The following is a 14,819-nucleotide window of genomic DNA, read 5'->3' on the forward strand; positions in this document are numbered from 1 at the left end:
GGGGGGGGGGGGGGGGAGGGCAGGGAAGGGCAGGCCAGGGAAGAGGAAAAGGCCACCAGCCATGGGAAACGCAATTGTCTGTTCCTTGTCACCAGGGCCCCAAACTCTACTTGAAGGGCCTCTCCAACATGCACATGACCATGGGTTCAATCCCACATTCATACCTCTATTTCAGACTATTGATAGAAGGTAGTTTGCAAACTAGATCCATTATCCAAATGTTATATTAAATACATACATACATATTGTGTGTGTGTGTGTGTGTGTGTGTGTGTGTGTTTATAACCTACCACAGTCAAGGAATAATAATTTGTTAATATAATAATAATAATCAAATATTCCAACCAAGAGTTAAATACCCATGGCTAGCAAAAGTTCATCAATTTTCAAAGAACTCTAGAGTAATATAAGATATATAACTTCAAAACCATCTGGAACATAATTTAATTTTTTGTTCATTTTTTTAAAAAGTGTTTTTCCAATCTCATAGTGCCTCAGGCCATTATTAACATAAATGCTCAATAAATATGTGCTGAGTTTAACGACCATCAATCATTTTTCTCTTTCAGTCCTGCAACTCGGCTCCCACACTCCCTGCCGAGCACACACAGCGTATTCCCTCTCACTGGTACTAAGGTAAATGAATATCATTTCTCTTTCTACCCCTACCACCATCAGAAGGGGCCCGAGGATGTACAGAAGAGCCCATTAAGTCAGAGCTGGGGGTTCAGAGATTGAGAGGTGTTAGTTTTACTGTATCACCACATTTTATGTTTAGTTTACGAACCCAGTGTAAATTCACCCTTAATTTAAAGGCTGCCTTATTAAGATACATTGCAATAACTTGTCAGGGTAACTTCTCCAGTGAAAAAGCCTTAAGATGTTCAAAGTATATATTAGGTTGAACCATACAAGTTGCTGTCTCTATAGGTCAACACCAAGTATCAAAATTTTCATATGCTTCAATCAAACACCAAAATCTGGAAACCCTATGTGTCCGTAACTTGGCCAAATAGTGTGTAAATTATATTAAGCAAGTTTCTCTTTGCCCTTGTCCAATGTATGTTTTATATAAAACAGAAAAATATATATGTATATTTTTAATAAATCCCAACTATTCCCCTACATGCACACACATAAGCATCCCAAGAAAAAGGAAGCGACCGCTCTTTAGTATATACATTCCCAGCACATCCCAGTAAGGAGGAAGAAGGGCTAGTTCCTCCAACAGAAACCACCCCTCGACTAATGAGACTTGGAAAAAATGGCACATGCCTGCCCCCTTCCCAGCCACCCAGCTCTTCCCCAAATTCTGACTTGAGTCACCTCTTAGGGGAAAGGCATTTCCATCCCGGCGCTCACCTATGTGCTAATGGGACTGTGAGCCGACTTCTGGTGGGTCCCACCAGGCACGGAACCATTGTTTCACATGTGCTTGAAAACAGGAAATCACGACATCGCAATTCCAATAGCCCCCGTTCCCCCCGAATGAGCATAAACACAGGTATGAGGCAGCTCTCAAGTGGGAAACTATATGATTAATCTTTCATGTTCTCTCATTCAGGAAAATAGTATCCCCACTGAGACCAAGAAACACTGCTATGTGAGACTTCTTGATGCTACTGCTTTTACACTATAAATCCACGAGGCAGGAGAGACCCAGCAGGCCGTGAGAGCCTCTAGGATCTGCGAATTTCTGAGCAGTAAAGGGACAGGATGAAGCAGTCAAATATGGCACAGCAAGGCTTTACTGGGGGCAGAAGCTTCAAGCACCGCAGACCACAGACAACAATGCAGGTGCATCTCACCCAAGAGGGAGCAATTGTCATATCTTGCCTCAAATCGTTCTGCTTAATGAGAAAATAAAATAGAAAAGCAATCGCCCCCACCCCGGTTTTTTCCAGTAAGAAGCTCTAAGAATAAATATGAAAAAGTATGCCAATGTCATTACTTTGCTCACTAAAAAGAAAGCAGTGAGGGGTTAAAAGAACTTCAAGGCCATTGCTGGGGTCCACAGATTTCTCAAAGAGGAATCTAGGAAAGATAGGTTTAAAAAAAAAAAAAAGTGATGTTTACAGAGAAGGAGAAAACGAGTTAAGATAAAGATGCCAAAAATGCCTCTCACTGAGGCCCAAAGAAATATAAGAACAGCTTTGGACCTTTTGGTTTTCATGCCTTTTTTTCTGTGGGCCAGGCTCAGGCTCTCCCGGAAACAGTCTTCCTGAGGTCACCCCCAGCTGAAAAGGACCAAGGAGCACAACCATAGAGGACCACCACACAGGCTCTAAAAATAAAATGCTCAGCCTACGCCTGACGGCCTAGGCAGCCATGAAAAACCAGCTAGCCAAAATCCATTTATCCGACCAAGAATACAAGAGTTATTTGGGAAATGCCTGTTTTTATAAGTCAAGTGGGATGACTGTTATCTCTATTATTTTTATTATTATCACTGTCTTTCTCTTTGAAGTGTCTCCTGGGTACCATCACTCATGCTGAAGGTCCTCTCCCAGAGTGATTTTATGGTTATTCCATCAAAGGGAGGCATTTGGGACACACACACCGGACCGTGAAGATGTCACTTGTCCCACCCTCTCATTTTCTCTTGTTAAGTTACCTTCGTGAAATCTTATAACTGCCATTCAGGTTACAGACCTACCTTTGAACTTCTCATCTGGCAGATCTGGGTTAGTACCACCCATTACCTAACATTTAAAAAAAGAAAAAAAAAACCTCATTACACTACACAACATGTACATACAATAAGGCCTTTGTCCTTAAAAGAAAAACATAATTTTCAACAGAGTCAGCTCCCAGAAGCCAAGGGAGCTAACATCCAAAACCCAATATAAACATTAAAGCTTGTATCAGGGTTTCGGAGCTCCAGCCTCACTAAAAGGGGCGGAAATGACCCGGACCAGCAGCTACAAGGATGGGGAGGCATTTTTCATTGTGACTTTTGAGAGCAGGAGTGAGATAATCCCAGATCCTTCCCTCTCACACCTCCGGTATTGTCACACACATTGCTGCCTTTGACAGCAGGATATTTCTGTAAGAGAGAATGTTCCTTTTGTCACAAAGAAAAGCAGGCCTTAACGTCTATAGGACTCTAAATTTTCAAATGTGAGTACATTCTTTCAAAGGGAAAAGTGTGTTTTTGTAACGATTATTTAGGATGTCTTTTATAGAGGGGGCTGACCTTCTGTGACAAACTCTCTGGAAGAATCATGTTTTGGAACTTGGAGTTCCATTCTTGGGGGGGAGCTAGCCCAAGTGTTAACAACTCAAACTATAAACAGGAAACTCCAGCCTGACTCCTACTCAAGTCCCAAGGTTGCGGACCTCTCGCTGAAGCTATGGGGCTTGCAGAGATGGCTGGACAAGGTTCTTAGACTTGCAGACTTCATCTCCTAAGACGTAAATTCAGCCAGGTAACTGCACTGCAACACACAGCATGCTATTTAAGAGAAGACAACGTACACGGTCCGCGGAATTGATGGGGCCTGCGGTGCAAACATACGAAGCCACGTGGATTTGTAGGGCCCACATGTCAAATCCAGGCACATCCGTGAATCTGGGATTAGCCTGTAAAGGATGAGGTCCTGCACCACAGGCATGCATGTGTGACTGTGGTTGGTCAGAGTCACACTCTCAAATGGAGCGGACTCAGGAGTGCCAGGCTCAGTGGGCCCACTTGGGAATTAAGTTTACATCTTTGCCTCCCACCTGGCACCTCCTGACTCAATGGCAAGTGCCGAAAAAGGACAATTAGGCCTCCTGAGAAGGCAACATTGTGATTAGTTGTCAGTAGATGGGCACAAATCAAGCAGGTGAAACTTTAAAGATGAAAAACAAACGCAACCCATCCTCCCAAACCCCGAATACAAGTGTCATTTTCCATCTTGTATCAGAAAAGGTAGCGGTCACCTCTATTGAAGTTCCACTGTCTACCCTGACAGTAATTCACAATAAACATATTAAACAAGTGTCAACTAAAATCTAAACAAAGGGGTGCCTGGGGTGCTCAGCTGGCTGAATATCCAACTCTAGATTTATTTCAGCTCAGGTCATGATCTCATAGTCGGGAGATAGAGCCCCGCATCTTCAGGTCCTGCATTGGGTGTGGAGCATGCTTAAGATTCTCTCTTTCCCTCTCCCTCTGCCTCTTTCTCTCTCTCAAAAAAAAAAAAAGATTAAAATTAAAATATTAAAAAATAAAATAAAAGCAGTCCACTTAATCACATCTTAAAAGCATTGCACAGGCAGTGATCTCACAGCACCTAGACAGTGGCAGTATCATTTTGGAAGGGCTTACCATATTCCAGACCCTATTTTAAGAACTTTACACGTTTTGACCCACAGTTCTGACCAAGGCCCTACAATGAAGGCAAAGAGATACAGAACATTAGGCAACTGGCGCAAAGCCTTGCAACCTAATAGTAGGAGTAGACTTAGGAATCACTACACTATTTTGTTCCTTAAAAATATTCGCATTACATTGTGTGCTAAAAGCTAGTTTATGGCACACACTTCACTTTATTCTATGGAAGTTCTTACCCTTAGTAATTCCATTCATACTGTTAACAAAGGCCATTCACAAACATCAGGACTTTAACCCACAGGTATCACCTCAGTTAATGGCTCCAATCAAGAGATTCAGGTCTGCCTTGTTATTCCTCTTCAGAGATGAAGAGACACAGGCAGAGTACATGGACCATTGCCATCTGCCCAGTACTCACAACTAAGACTCAGAGAGTGCAAGTCACCTGTTGAGTGATACACAGCCAACAAGCGGCCTGCATGAGACTTGAACCCATAATTTCAGAGGCCAAGGCAGCCACTCCTCAGCTATACTTGAATGACAAAGCAGATATTGAAAATTTAGCGAAGAAAGAAAATATTTTTCCTGAAGACCTAGCTTAGGGATTCAATTATATCATAATATTTTTAAAGCACCATTAACAGTTTAATAGAGCAAACTTGAAAGTTGAAAGTTCATAATGGTAAGATTTTATATTAGCCAGGCTCTTTTATATTGTTGCTCTTCTTCTTCTTCATAATAATAATAATAATAAATAATAATAAAGCCTCAATGTGACCTTGTCCATTTTGCACTTAACTATAGAAACATTCCAAAGATGTTTGGAAAAGTATATTACTTTTATCCGTGAAATTAGTTTCGTTTTGGTACCTTTTAAAATTTCATGTGGTATTTATTCATTTTTGCTAAGATCTTTCCAAATCAAAGTTTGGAAAATTTGTGATTTTTGCAGTGAATTTTCAAAATCCCCACAGCAGTCTTAGTTTTGGATTTCTATCAAATTGGGTTCCACCAAATTCTATCTGATGCATTCTGTTCCATGTGAAATGGGCAGCAATTACCAGGGAGGTGGGTACCACCTCTGACCGTTTCAAATAGTCCCATAAGATAATAGAGAAAGGCCCTTCTTCGATATGCTCCTAAAATCTTCAGTCTAACGCTGCAAAATGTAATACCACCGGCCTTTCTGTTCTTCAAACATCTTCTGCCTTGGCCTGCACTGTGCTGGTTCTGCTGCTTCTTCTATAACTACTCAGCCTTTGCCATGGGTTTCTCCTTCTCTACCCTTCTCTTAAATAGAACCCTTCTAATTACTCTTATAGGCCCCTTTACTGAAAGCTCAATTTGGACAAATAATTTATTCCCAAAGTTCTGAAGTGTATTTCAATGCAGATGGGTATCGAATTGCTGTTCTCTGGTCCAGATTCCTCTTCTGAGCCTATTGGGCTTTCCCACTTGGAAAGTCCACATCCGGGCCAACTCATCAGGTCTACACTGATTCTCACACACCTATGTCAGTAACCTCTTCTCTTCCTGCACGGTCTATGCCACTGGCTAAAACTCTCAAAATTCCCTTTAATTCGCCCCAGCTCCCACTTCTGCTCTATTGCTAAGTGCTATCAACGTGGGCTTTAAAATTCCTCTGCAAGTCTAGGGATCCGAGCATGCTGGTACACTTTTTTTAAGGTGAGCTCCCCGATTTTGATTATTGCATGAAATTTGTGCTAGTGCTGAGAGTATATACGATCATGGTAATATCTACCAGATGCAATGATTTGCCAAATGGGTCATGCAACAGGATAGAGCAAAAATGGAATCTTAAAAGTAAGCTCTGGGAAGTACACTGTTCTACTCAGGCAGCTGCACCCTGCTCTCCAGACACCAGGTGATTAGCAAAGTGATTGCTACAGAGACACCATAGCATATCATGCCACCATAATGACACCGCATGTGAATGACTGTCTTGCTGGGCATGGCTTGGAGTATTTTAATCCACATATTCTAGAACTGGAAGGTGGTTAGAACAGATGACATTGGTTAACCCCAACGTCTTCTTCCATTCCCACTGCCCCTTCTACTCCAGGCTGCTTGCTCTTGACTGACCACAGCTGACACCTGACCAGATCCCTAGAGTCTGTTGTCCAAACTCCAGCCTTGCCACACTGGAAACATGCTCCTAGAGGCATTTATAAAAAAACACATCTTATTGTGTCATGTGGTTGCAACAAAACAGAAATAGCTCTCCCCCCTCCCCTCACCAATTACATGAGTGAAACAATCTCCTTATTATTGCACTCAAGGTTCTCCCCTGGCTGGTTCCCACCAGGCATTCTAACCTGAGCTTCTACCAGAGCTTGAGGTACTCGGGACTCTGCCATTTCTACAATTCCCAGGCACACACTCGTCTGTGCCTTTCCTTCAACAATGCCTTGCCAAGACGATCTCTCCCCCACCCGTCAAGGTCCCAGATAGTCTGGTCGGATTTCAATCACAACGACCTCAGTACTTGGGTTTGAGTCTATTATAGTGCTTTTCTGTCATTCCTGTGGAACTTATTTATGCATGTGTCTTTCCCCCCCATTCAGCTGTGGGCAAGAGCTTGTCCTATCAGTCTTTGCCTCCCCAAGGTGCCCAACCAGCACAATGCTTCCAACACAGAAAAGGCTAAAAATAATAAAATAAAATGGAAAGGGAGAATGAAGTGTGGAGAGAAGGAAGAAAGAATAATATTATTGAAATTATAACCTGCTATCCCTAGTGCTTTGAATCCTGTTTTATAGAATTAGAACTGGGAATCGAGAGGTCTTAAAATACACACTCAGCTCATTTGCTGATCTTAACTAAGTTCAACAAGCACACTTGACCTCCCCGTGCCATGAAAGGTGGTGTTATTCATATTCTTTTTATCACAAAGGAGTCAATATATTGTCAGCTGGACAGCAGTGCCACAGAAGAGGGTGCGAAATAGTGATATCCTTTATTTGTTCAACCAATTTTTTATTAACGGCCCCTTTTTTTCCATTGTTTTGCCTTGCCTGGCTTTTCTGTCTGATTCTCCTGCCTTCACCATAGCTGTACTCCAGGCTAGAGAAGGGCTCCCTTTCCTCAGCATTATTTCCTAGACTTAAAACACAGTTCACTGTTGATGTGCACTTGAAAGGCCAGAGACTGTGTGTAAAATGGGATGTGGACGAGAGGGGAATGAGGAAGGGGAGCACACGAGTAAATGGGCGGCAAAAACCCACTCAGGTCTGGAACGGGGTTGAGAGACTTCCACGAGGCGGGCCAGGAAAATCCCCATGTTGCCAGACCACTAGGCAGTTTTTCCAGAATTACAGCGCTCCTGAGTCCCAACTCTATCCCTCTGCCAATAAAAGTACAAGTGAAGGTGACCCCACAGGCATAGAGATGTAAATACTCGGCAGAAAAACGAGGCCCCTCTTCCATGGAAAGTTTTTTTAGTGTTTAATGGAGAGCAAGGGGAAAACTTATACCAGGGCTCGCAGACCACTGGACCAATAAGGAAGCAGCCTAGATCAGCCCAGTCCAAGTCTGGAGGGACAGAAAACCCCACAAATGTTCCTGACTTAGCCCCGTTCATTCATAACGATGGGTGGGCTTGGCATCATTATCTCCACGCTTCTTCTATTTTTTTTTTCCTTTTCTGATGAAACTTTGCATCCTATTCCATGTGAGGAAATAAGAATTTAAACAATAACGTCATCATCAACAACAACAACAATGAATCATTCTAGAAAGCTCATTCTATGCCAAACCCAGGGCTAAGCCTTAAATGTTGTTGCTCACTTGATTCTCACAGCAGATCTCTGAGCTTGGTATTGACATCCATCCCACTCTCCAGATAAGGACACCAAGCCTCAGAAAGGTAAGATAACCTTCCCAAGTTCACCACCAGCAAGAGACAGAGCCTAGATTTGAACCCAGGCCCATCTGATGCCAGGGACAAAGCTCTTTGCCAAAATATGATGCAATGCCAGACAAAAGCTCACTGCACTGCGGGTTTGGTTTGAAAGGATCTTCCAAATTCCAGACTTAGTTTGTGCTATAAGACCAAAATCACTCGAACCGCCCCTGAAGAGAGCCTATGTCAGCTTTGCAGAGGTTGAAATAACTCTCTGAAGCCCTCAGAAACATTTATAGATGTCTTTAAATAGTAAACAAAGCAAAAGTAAAAAAATTAAAATTAAAAAAAAGTAGTAAAAGCAAATTGGTTTAGTGGAGAAGAAACTGGCTTCACATCCCTGTTCTGACTCTTAGTAACTATGTGACCTCAGGACATTTGCTCTGCCTCTCTTAGCCTCAATAAAGCATGGGTAGAAATAAATTGCTTCAGAGGTAGTATTGGAGAACTTGCCAGCACAATGCTATAAATAAGTTACCTTCCCTTAAAACCGTTCCATCGAGAACATTGTTGTATGGAAAGGCAATTGATCACAACACCTTCTAACAGAAAATAAACAAACAAACAAATCCTGATCACTTCCTTAGTGAGCATCCAAAGAGCTTGAAACAATTGTGATCAATGCGATACGAAAGAATTGTCAAAAACTTATAAAAATCTAAGTGCATATATTAAGGGCAGTATCTCTCTGAACACATCTGGACTACTTCATATTTCCTTTCTCTCCCTCTCTCTCTCTCATGTGCACGCGCGCACGCACACACACACACACACACACACACACGCTGAATCCCAATGTAGCATTACCTCCCTCATTCTCCAACATGTGCCTAACACTTGTTCAGATAATAGATACCTCTTTTCTAGCTATTTAATTTCAACAATAAAAAAATGAGGATTTTGTGGAGATAAGGCACCCCAGACAACCGAAGATGCTGGTAGCTACTTATTTAGTGACAGAGGATTTTTGTGACTTAAAAGTAGAAGACAGCAGACAAGGTCTCCCCTGCTCTCACCACTTGGTTGACTCTAAGACAGGTGGAACTCACTTCTTGAAACACCAAATTTCACGCTGCTTTTTATGAGCAGAAGGGTCCATTTCTACATTACACGTCTGGATTTAAAAGAGGAAATTTAAACCTCAGAATAAGGTTTTTTGCTGAACAAAATGTATGCCAAACTAAGCTCTGACTGACTTCTGGTTTCTGAGTCCCAGCCTCCAAAGTTTTCTCTGGTTTCCAGCACTGGGTCAAACTCACTCTGGCTTGTGCCATTTCCTTCTATGTGACAGTGAGGCGGGAAAGGGACAAGCAGGAAGACCACCTCTACGTCACACTTGGTGGACTCGGGGATCCCCAAAAGAGCCAGAGGATTGTTTTAGATTCATGATCTGAGCGTGACTGGCTCTTATCAGCTGTGCTTCAGGAAAGGCACCACTGTGTTTTCCTAGGCATTTTGGAGGAAAAAAAAAAAAAAATTCCAGCAAGCAGGGGGGAAAAATCATACAAAACAGCGGTAAGTCTGAGCCCTCCTTCCTCAGCCCCATAAAAGCCCATTTTTGAAGGCAGAGGCAAGCCACGCTCTGCTTTCTAACGAAACAATGGAGCGCTTGCATCTTTAATCTAAGCTGCCTACCGGATTCCCTCAATTTCATGACACTGGTCCAGCTTCTCACCTTTCCCTTGAATAGATGAACTGAAGCTTTTCTGACTCCTACACTTTAAAACTATATCCATCACCAGCTAACGGACAGGTTATTCTTGGATCACCGCAGATTCTGGCAAGATGCTGGGCCCAAGCGGACGAGGATAAATGAGAATACAATTATTCGGTTCTGCTTGCCGGGGCCACCGTGCCCGCTGTCATCCTCAAAATTCCCACAGAAATGAGCTCATTCCACTTTAAAACATTGCGGAGCTTAAAAGTTTAAGTCAGGCCAAGTTGATTTTGTGGGGTTTTTCAAGCTTTTACACTGTAATTACATACAGGACTTTGGGCCACCTATTTCCTCCCAACTGTAACATTTTACGTCTTTTTTAAGCATACGTTGAGGTTAGCTTTTTTCTTTCTTTCTTTCTTTTTTTTTTTTAGTACATGTTATGAAATAAGATATGAGCTTGTGCTCAGCTTTAGGTAACTTTCTGCCAAAAGGCTGGACCAACACAAACTAAATATGACTATTTTCTTTATCCAAAGTACAGTTTTGACTATTACATACCCTCTTAATGTACATACATAAAATCAGCTCACAACTAAAGCTCCCTGCAGGTCAACTGAAATCATAACGAGATTTTCCTTTCATATAATGTGATTAACAAATGTTAGCTAACTGAACTCCAAAAAGACTCAAAAGAAAAAAACCAAAATAACTCAAGCAGCACCGAGAAGTAAAATAATTCAACAATCTTTGCATTTTTTTCTTGCTTTTTCACATCTTTTACTAAGCAAATAGCCTGTTCCACTTAATTATAGATATGTGCTCTAGAGGCAAATGAAACGAAGAGGGAGTTCCAGCTCTATCTACTACAATATGAATTTCACAAGCTACAAGACTCCTTCAGCCTCAGTTTCGTGGCCTGTAAAATGGGGGAAAATGGTCTCAAAGGATTTTTGGGAGTGTTAAATGAAATAATGTGGGCTTAGATAAGCACCAGCAAATAAAGTGTTTTGTAAATGTCGCTATTACTGATATTACCTATCTACTAAATATGGCTGCCTTCCAATGAAAGCATAAAATGCCAACCACCCTGACTGCAGTCTGGGATGCTTTGAGATCCATGGACTGCAGTAGATCCCTCAGAAACTTACAAGAATATACACAAATAGAGAAGTGGCCATCCATCTATTCCTTCTCAATTTTATCAAGTCATTACAAATGTTTGGGAAGCACCGACTATGATAGCTTGGGTCCTATAATCCTAAATCTGTGCAAAGGTCAGGAGAACATATCACTAAACCTTTCAGCTCATGGAAGAGCTCAAGACATCTTACGAATAACAAGTGATTGCCAGAGTCAAGACTTCACGTGTTTATAAAGGATTTCTAACAGCTCTCCCTCAAGGCAGATACCTTCAAATATTAGATATAAATAAACTTGCTATCCTTCTGAGCTTAATCAATGCTTTTTAGAGTAAATAATCATTCCCACTTGAATTTCAACTGAGGCATCTTTTCTCTTCCGATTCGTTCTTGTAGCTTCAAAACAGCAAGATTCTAACAACTACCTTATTTTCAGTAAGGCTGTGCTCTCAGAGAAAAGCACTATTTTCCATCCTAACGAGAATACTGAAAAGGGAGACTGCTCTGTGTAGAATTTTTCATAATGCTATTTGGGAACAGTCTGCAAACTGTATATTTAAACTTTATAAGCAGTAATATTGCCAAAGAGAAAAACCGTATTTTCACATGTGGAGCTCTGAGCATATTTAAATGTTACTCAGTGATTTCCCCTAAAATCTTAACAGATTAAGATAAAATAATTTACTCAAATTACACAGATAAGATCAATGAAAAGGGAAGGTTATCACTCCCCAACCCACCCTCCATTCCCCACTACAATTGTAAACATACAATGGAGACAAAATCTAAATGCAAAGCTTCTTTTCAACAGGTCATTTAGTGAAGGATCACTAACTAAACAAGGCAACTCACAAACAAAATCTAAAGAGCCCCTTTCTGGCTCTCTTTTAGTAAAAGGTAACAATATTTACCATCTCAGCAAATGTAATGCATTTTTACCTCTATTTCTGTTGATTCCCTTAAGTCTTCAGAACCTGATAATCATTTGATACAGGCATTCACCTTCACTCATTTATCATTTTGCAACATTGACCTCATCCCTTGTCATGAGCAAGTTTGGGTAGTTTAAACCCAGATGGCTTGGCTTTCACCTAAATTGAGAAGAATCCCTTCTCCAGTTCCATACAGCATGTTGATCTGATAACTAGCAGTCATCTATCACTTTTGGGCTTTGCGTTTGACTGCCTTAATGTTTTTCCAGCAGGGTTTTGTGATGTGTGGTTCTTAACCAAGTTTTGCCAAAAGTGATTGGCATGTAAAACACTGTCAACTTGCTCTTTGTGAGTCCATATTTCATCTCAGAAATTCTTGTTCATATAACTTAATCTCCCCCATGTGGTTACTCATTAGATCTTATCATTAACTATTAAACTAAAATAAATGGAAACAAGTTATTTTTTTTAATCTATTAGCCACTGTCAGTATTAACTAAGCAGCTGACAGCCAAGTGTCATTCTCTGTTAAGGATAGAATGTCCTTTCTGACTCATGTTTCCAGATCAGAAATATAAAGACTGTTTTTGAGATCTTAGGGTATCACAGGCAAAGAAATCCAAGATTACGCTTCGTCCTCATGTTTGTTCTCTGTGACTGTCACCTCTCTTTCCCCTGGTCACATATCTTATCCCTGACCTTTACACGTAAATGTTATCTCATTTTCCCACTAAGACGAGGGAATCAAGGCAGAAAGTGTGATGGCACCTATGATTTGGTGGCAACAGCCATTCCAGGAACAGACAGGGCCAACAATAATTTTATCACTGAGATGATAAAATGGGCCTCACGAAGCCCATCTTAATTTTATTCATATAAGGATGACGTCAAAAATAAGAATCCCAAAGAAATGCAACTGAATTCAATTTGCTAGCTATGTGCAGTTTTATAATGACTAAAAACCATCTTAAAGATCTGGTTATATTATTACATTTAATGGATTCACCTTGTCTAATGGAGTAATGAGCTTCACATTACCTGATCTCCATACTTACCAAGCAGACACACATTATACAAGGGTTGTCTGTGATAAATGGAATCTGGAGGACTTCACCTTCATTTTCACATTTTGCAACAGAACCTGAAGCGAAGGGGAAAATTAAATCTCACTTAGCAGCATTATTGCAAACATTTAAATTTTTACACTAATCCTTTTTGAAGCAACTACCCAAATTCAGAAATCTCTAATAAGTTTTAAATTATCAAACTCAACAAAACCAAATCCCCCCTAAAAAATAATTATTTTAAATAGTATTGAGGTTTAAAAAAAAAAAAAAGACTGCCATATATAGATTCTCTGCTCTCGGATGACTTAAGTACAAATCCAAGTATTTCACTGAATCTTTAGTACTACTCCTTGATGAAAGTATTTCAACTAAACACATTCCCCATATGCGAAAAAAAAAATTCAAAGTGGACATTAGGGCAGAACCCAATTCAGGACTGCAGCAATGAACAGGTCTTTATATGAATCTGCCTCATATTATCTTGAGTTTAAATCACTTTTTGAAACAATCTTCTCTCCTCCTCTCTTAGATATTGACTCAATATTTTCTTTTCTGCACCAGGTGTCAGTAAAGTATGTCCTTCAGAATAGTAGCTGAGGTCTTCACCTGCCTGAAAGCATATCATTATTATATCCTGCTGGTATTACCCTTTTAAAATATGACAGTTTCTTTAAATTCAAAGTCTGAAGTGCCAGTGTTTTAAAAAGCACTCCTCACACAGAAGCTATATCGGAACCTTATAGAGTGAGAAAGAAGGAGATGTGGAAAACGGCGCAATTGTTTTTCCTTGGCACGCACAGGAAGAGAAGAGACCAAAACGAGGGTTGGGGAAAACAATAAAAATAAAGAAATCTCTCAAATTCAAGTAGAATTTCTATTATCACTATACTGATATTAACAGTCCTCCACCCCTCGACCTACTCACTGCCTTCCCACCCTTTAACACGGCGGGCTCCGCTTCATCCCCACCGGCCCGCGGGTGGCCGGCGCCCAGGTGCTCGCTCCCCACCCTCCAGTCCCCCGGGCGAGCCAGTGCCTCGCCTCCCAGGTACCAAGGCTGCGTCCCGGAGGGCTGGTCCCTCCCGCCCCCTCCCCTACCTGTCAAGAAGGAGGAAGCCAGAGACATGGGGACCCCCGAGCAATTGAGCAGCAGCAAGACGCAGCAGGTAATCCCGGGCGAGCGCCGGCAGGGACGCTCAGCCAGAGCCCTGACGCCGGAGAACCAGAGCATCGTCACCTGGAGGGAATCCCGGGCGACTGCAGGTCCCGCGCCGCCGCCTCTGCTCCGCTACCGCCGCTCGCAGTCAAAAAGGGCTCTCAGCCTGAGAGTCGNCGTGTCTCCACGGCCCGGCGCGCTCGGTGCCTCCTCCCTTTCTCGGGAAAACCCTCCCTTGACGGGGAATGCCACACCGCTTCTGCTCAGGCCCGGGTGCCCCAACCCTATGAGAGAGCAGAAAATGGGGCGAAGGGGCACCTCACCACCCAGCTTTGGGAAGGAGCGACAAACGGGGCGCAGGAGGGGGCCAGCAACTTTCCACTCCCCGCTTTGCTTCCCTCTGGCGGGGACGCGACAGCGGACTGCCGGGCTGAGCGGACACACGGGCGAGGCACCTTGGACATCAGTGTTCACTGCTTAAGTGTCTGCTCGTCATGACATTAGGAAGGACAGAAGTTGAAACGACACGCAAGGTCGATTAGTAAAAGTACAGAGGCGAACGCTTTTCGCCCTTAAAAAAGAAGTACAGTCGCTCCCAAACTCCTCCCTTCCAACCTCAGGCGCA

The 14,819-nt window shown here is 42.1% G+C and overlaps 1 protein-coding gene across 2 annotated transcripts in view; it reads right to left on the reverse strand.

Moving 5' to 3' along the window:
- Nucleotides 1–14,269, reverse strand: part of BMPER (BMP binding endothelial regulator) — a 250,362-nt gene extending 236,093 nt beyond the window's left edge. For both annotated transcript variants that reach the window (XM_077775354.1, XM_077775353.1), the window contains exons 1-2: nucleotides 14,137–14,269; nucleotides 13,027–13,112 (exon numbers count right to left, since the gene is read on the reverse strand). In XM_077775354.1, coding sequence (XP_077631480.1) covers nucleotides 13,027–13,112; nucleotides 14,137–14,269 — 219 coding nt within the window. The remainder of the gene's footprint in view (nucleotides 1–13,026; nucleotides 13,113–14,136) is intronic.
- Between the last annotated feature and the right edge of the window lie 550 nt (nucleotides 14,270–14,819).

This window comes from Crocuta crocuta, unplaced genomic scaffold (genome assembly GCF_008692635.1).
Source record: "Crocuta crocuta isolate KB4526 unplaced genomic scaffold, BGI_CrCroc_1.0 scaffold197, whole genome shotgun sequence".
Lineage (NCBI taxonomy): Eukaryota > Metazoa > Chordata > Mammalia > Carnivora > Hyaenidae > Crocuta > Crocuta crocuta.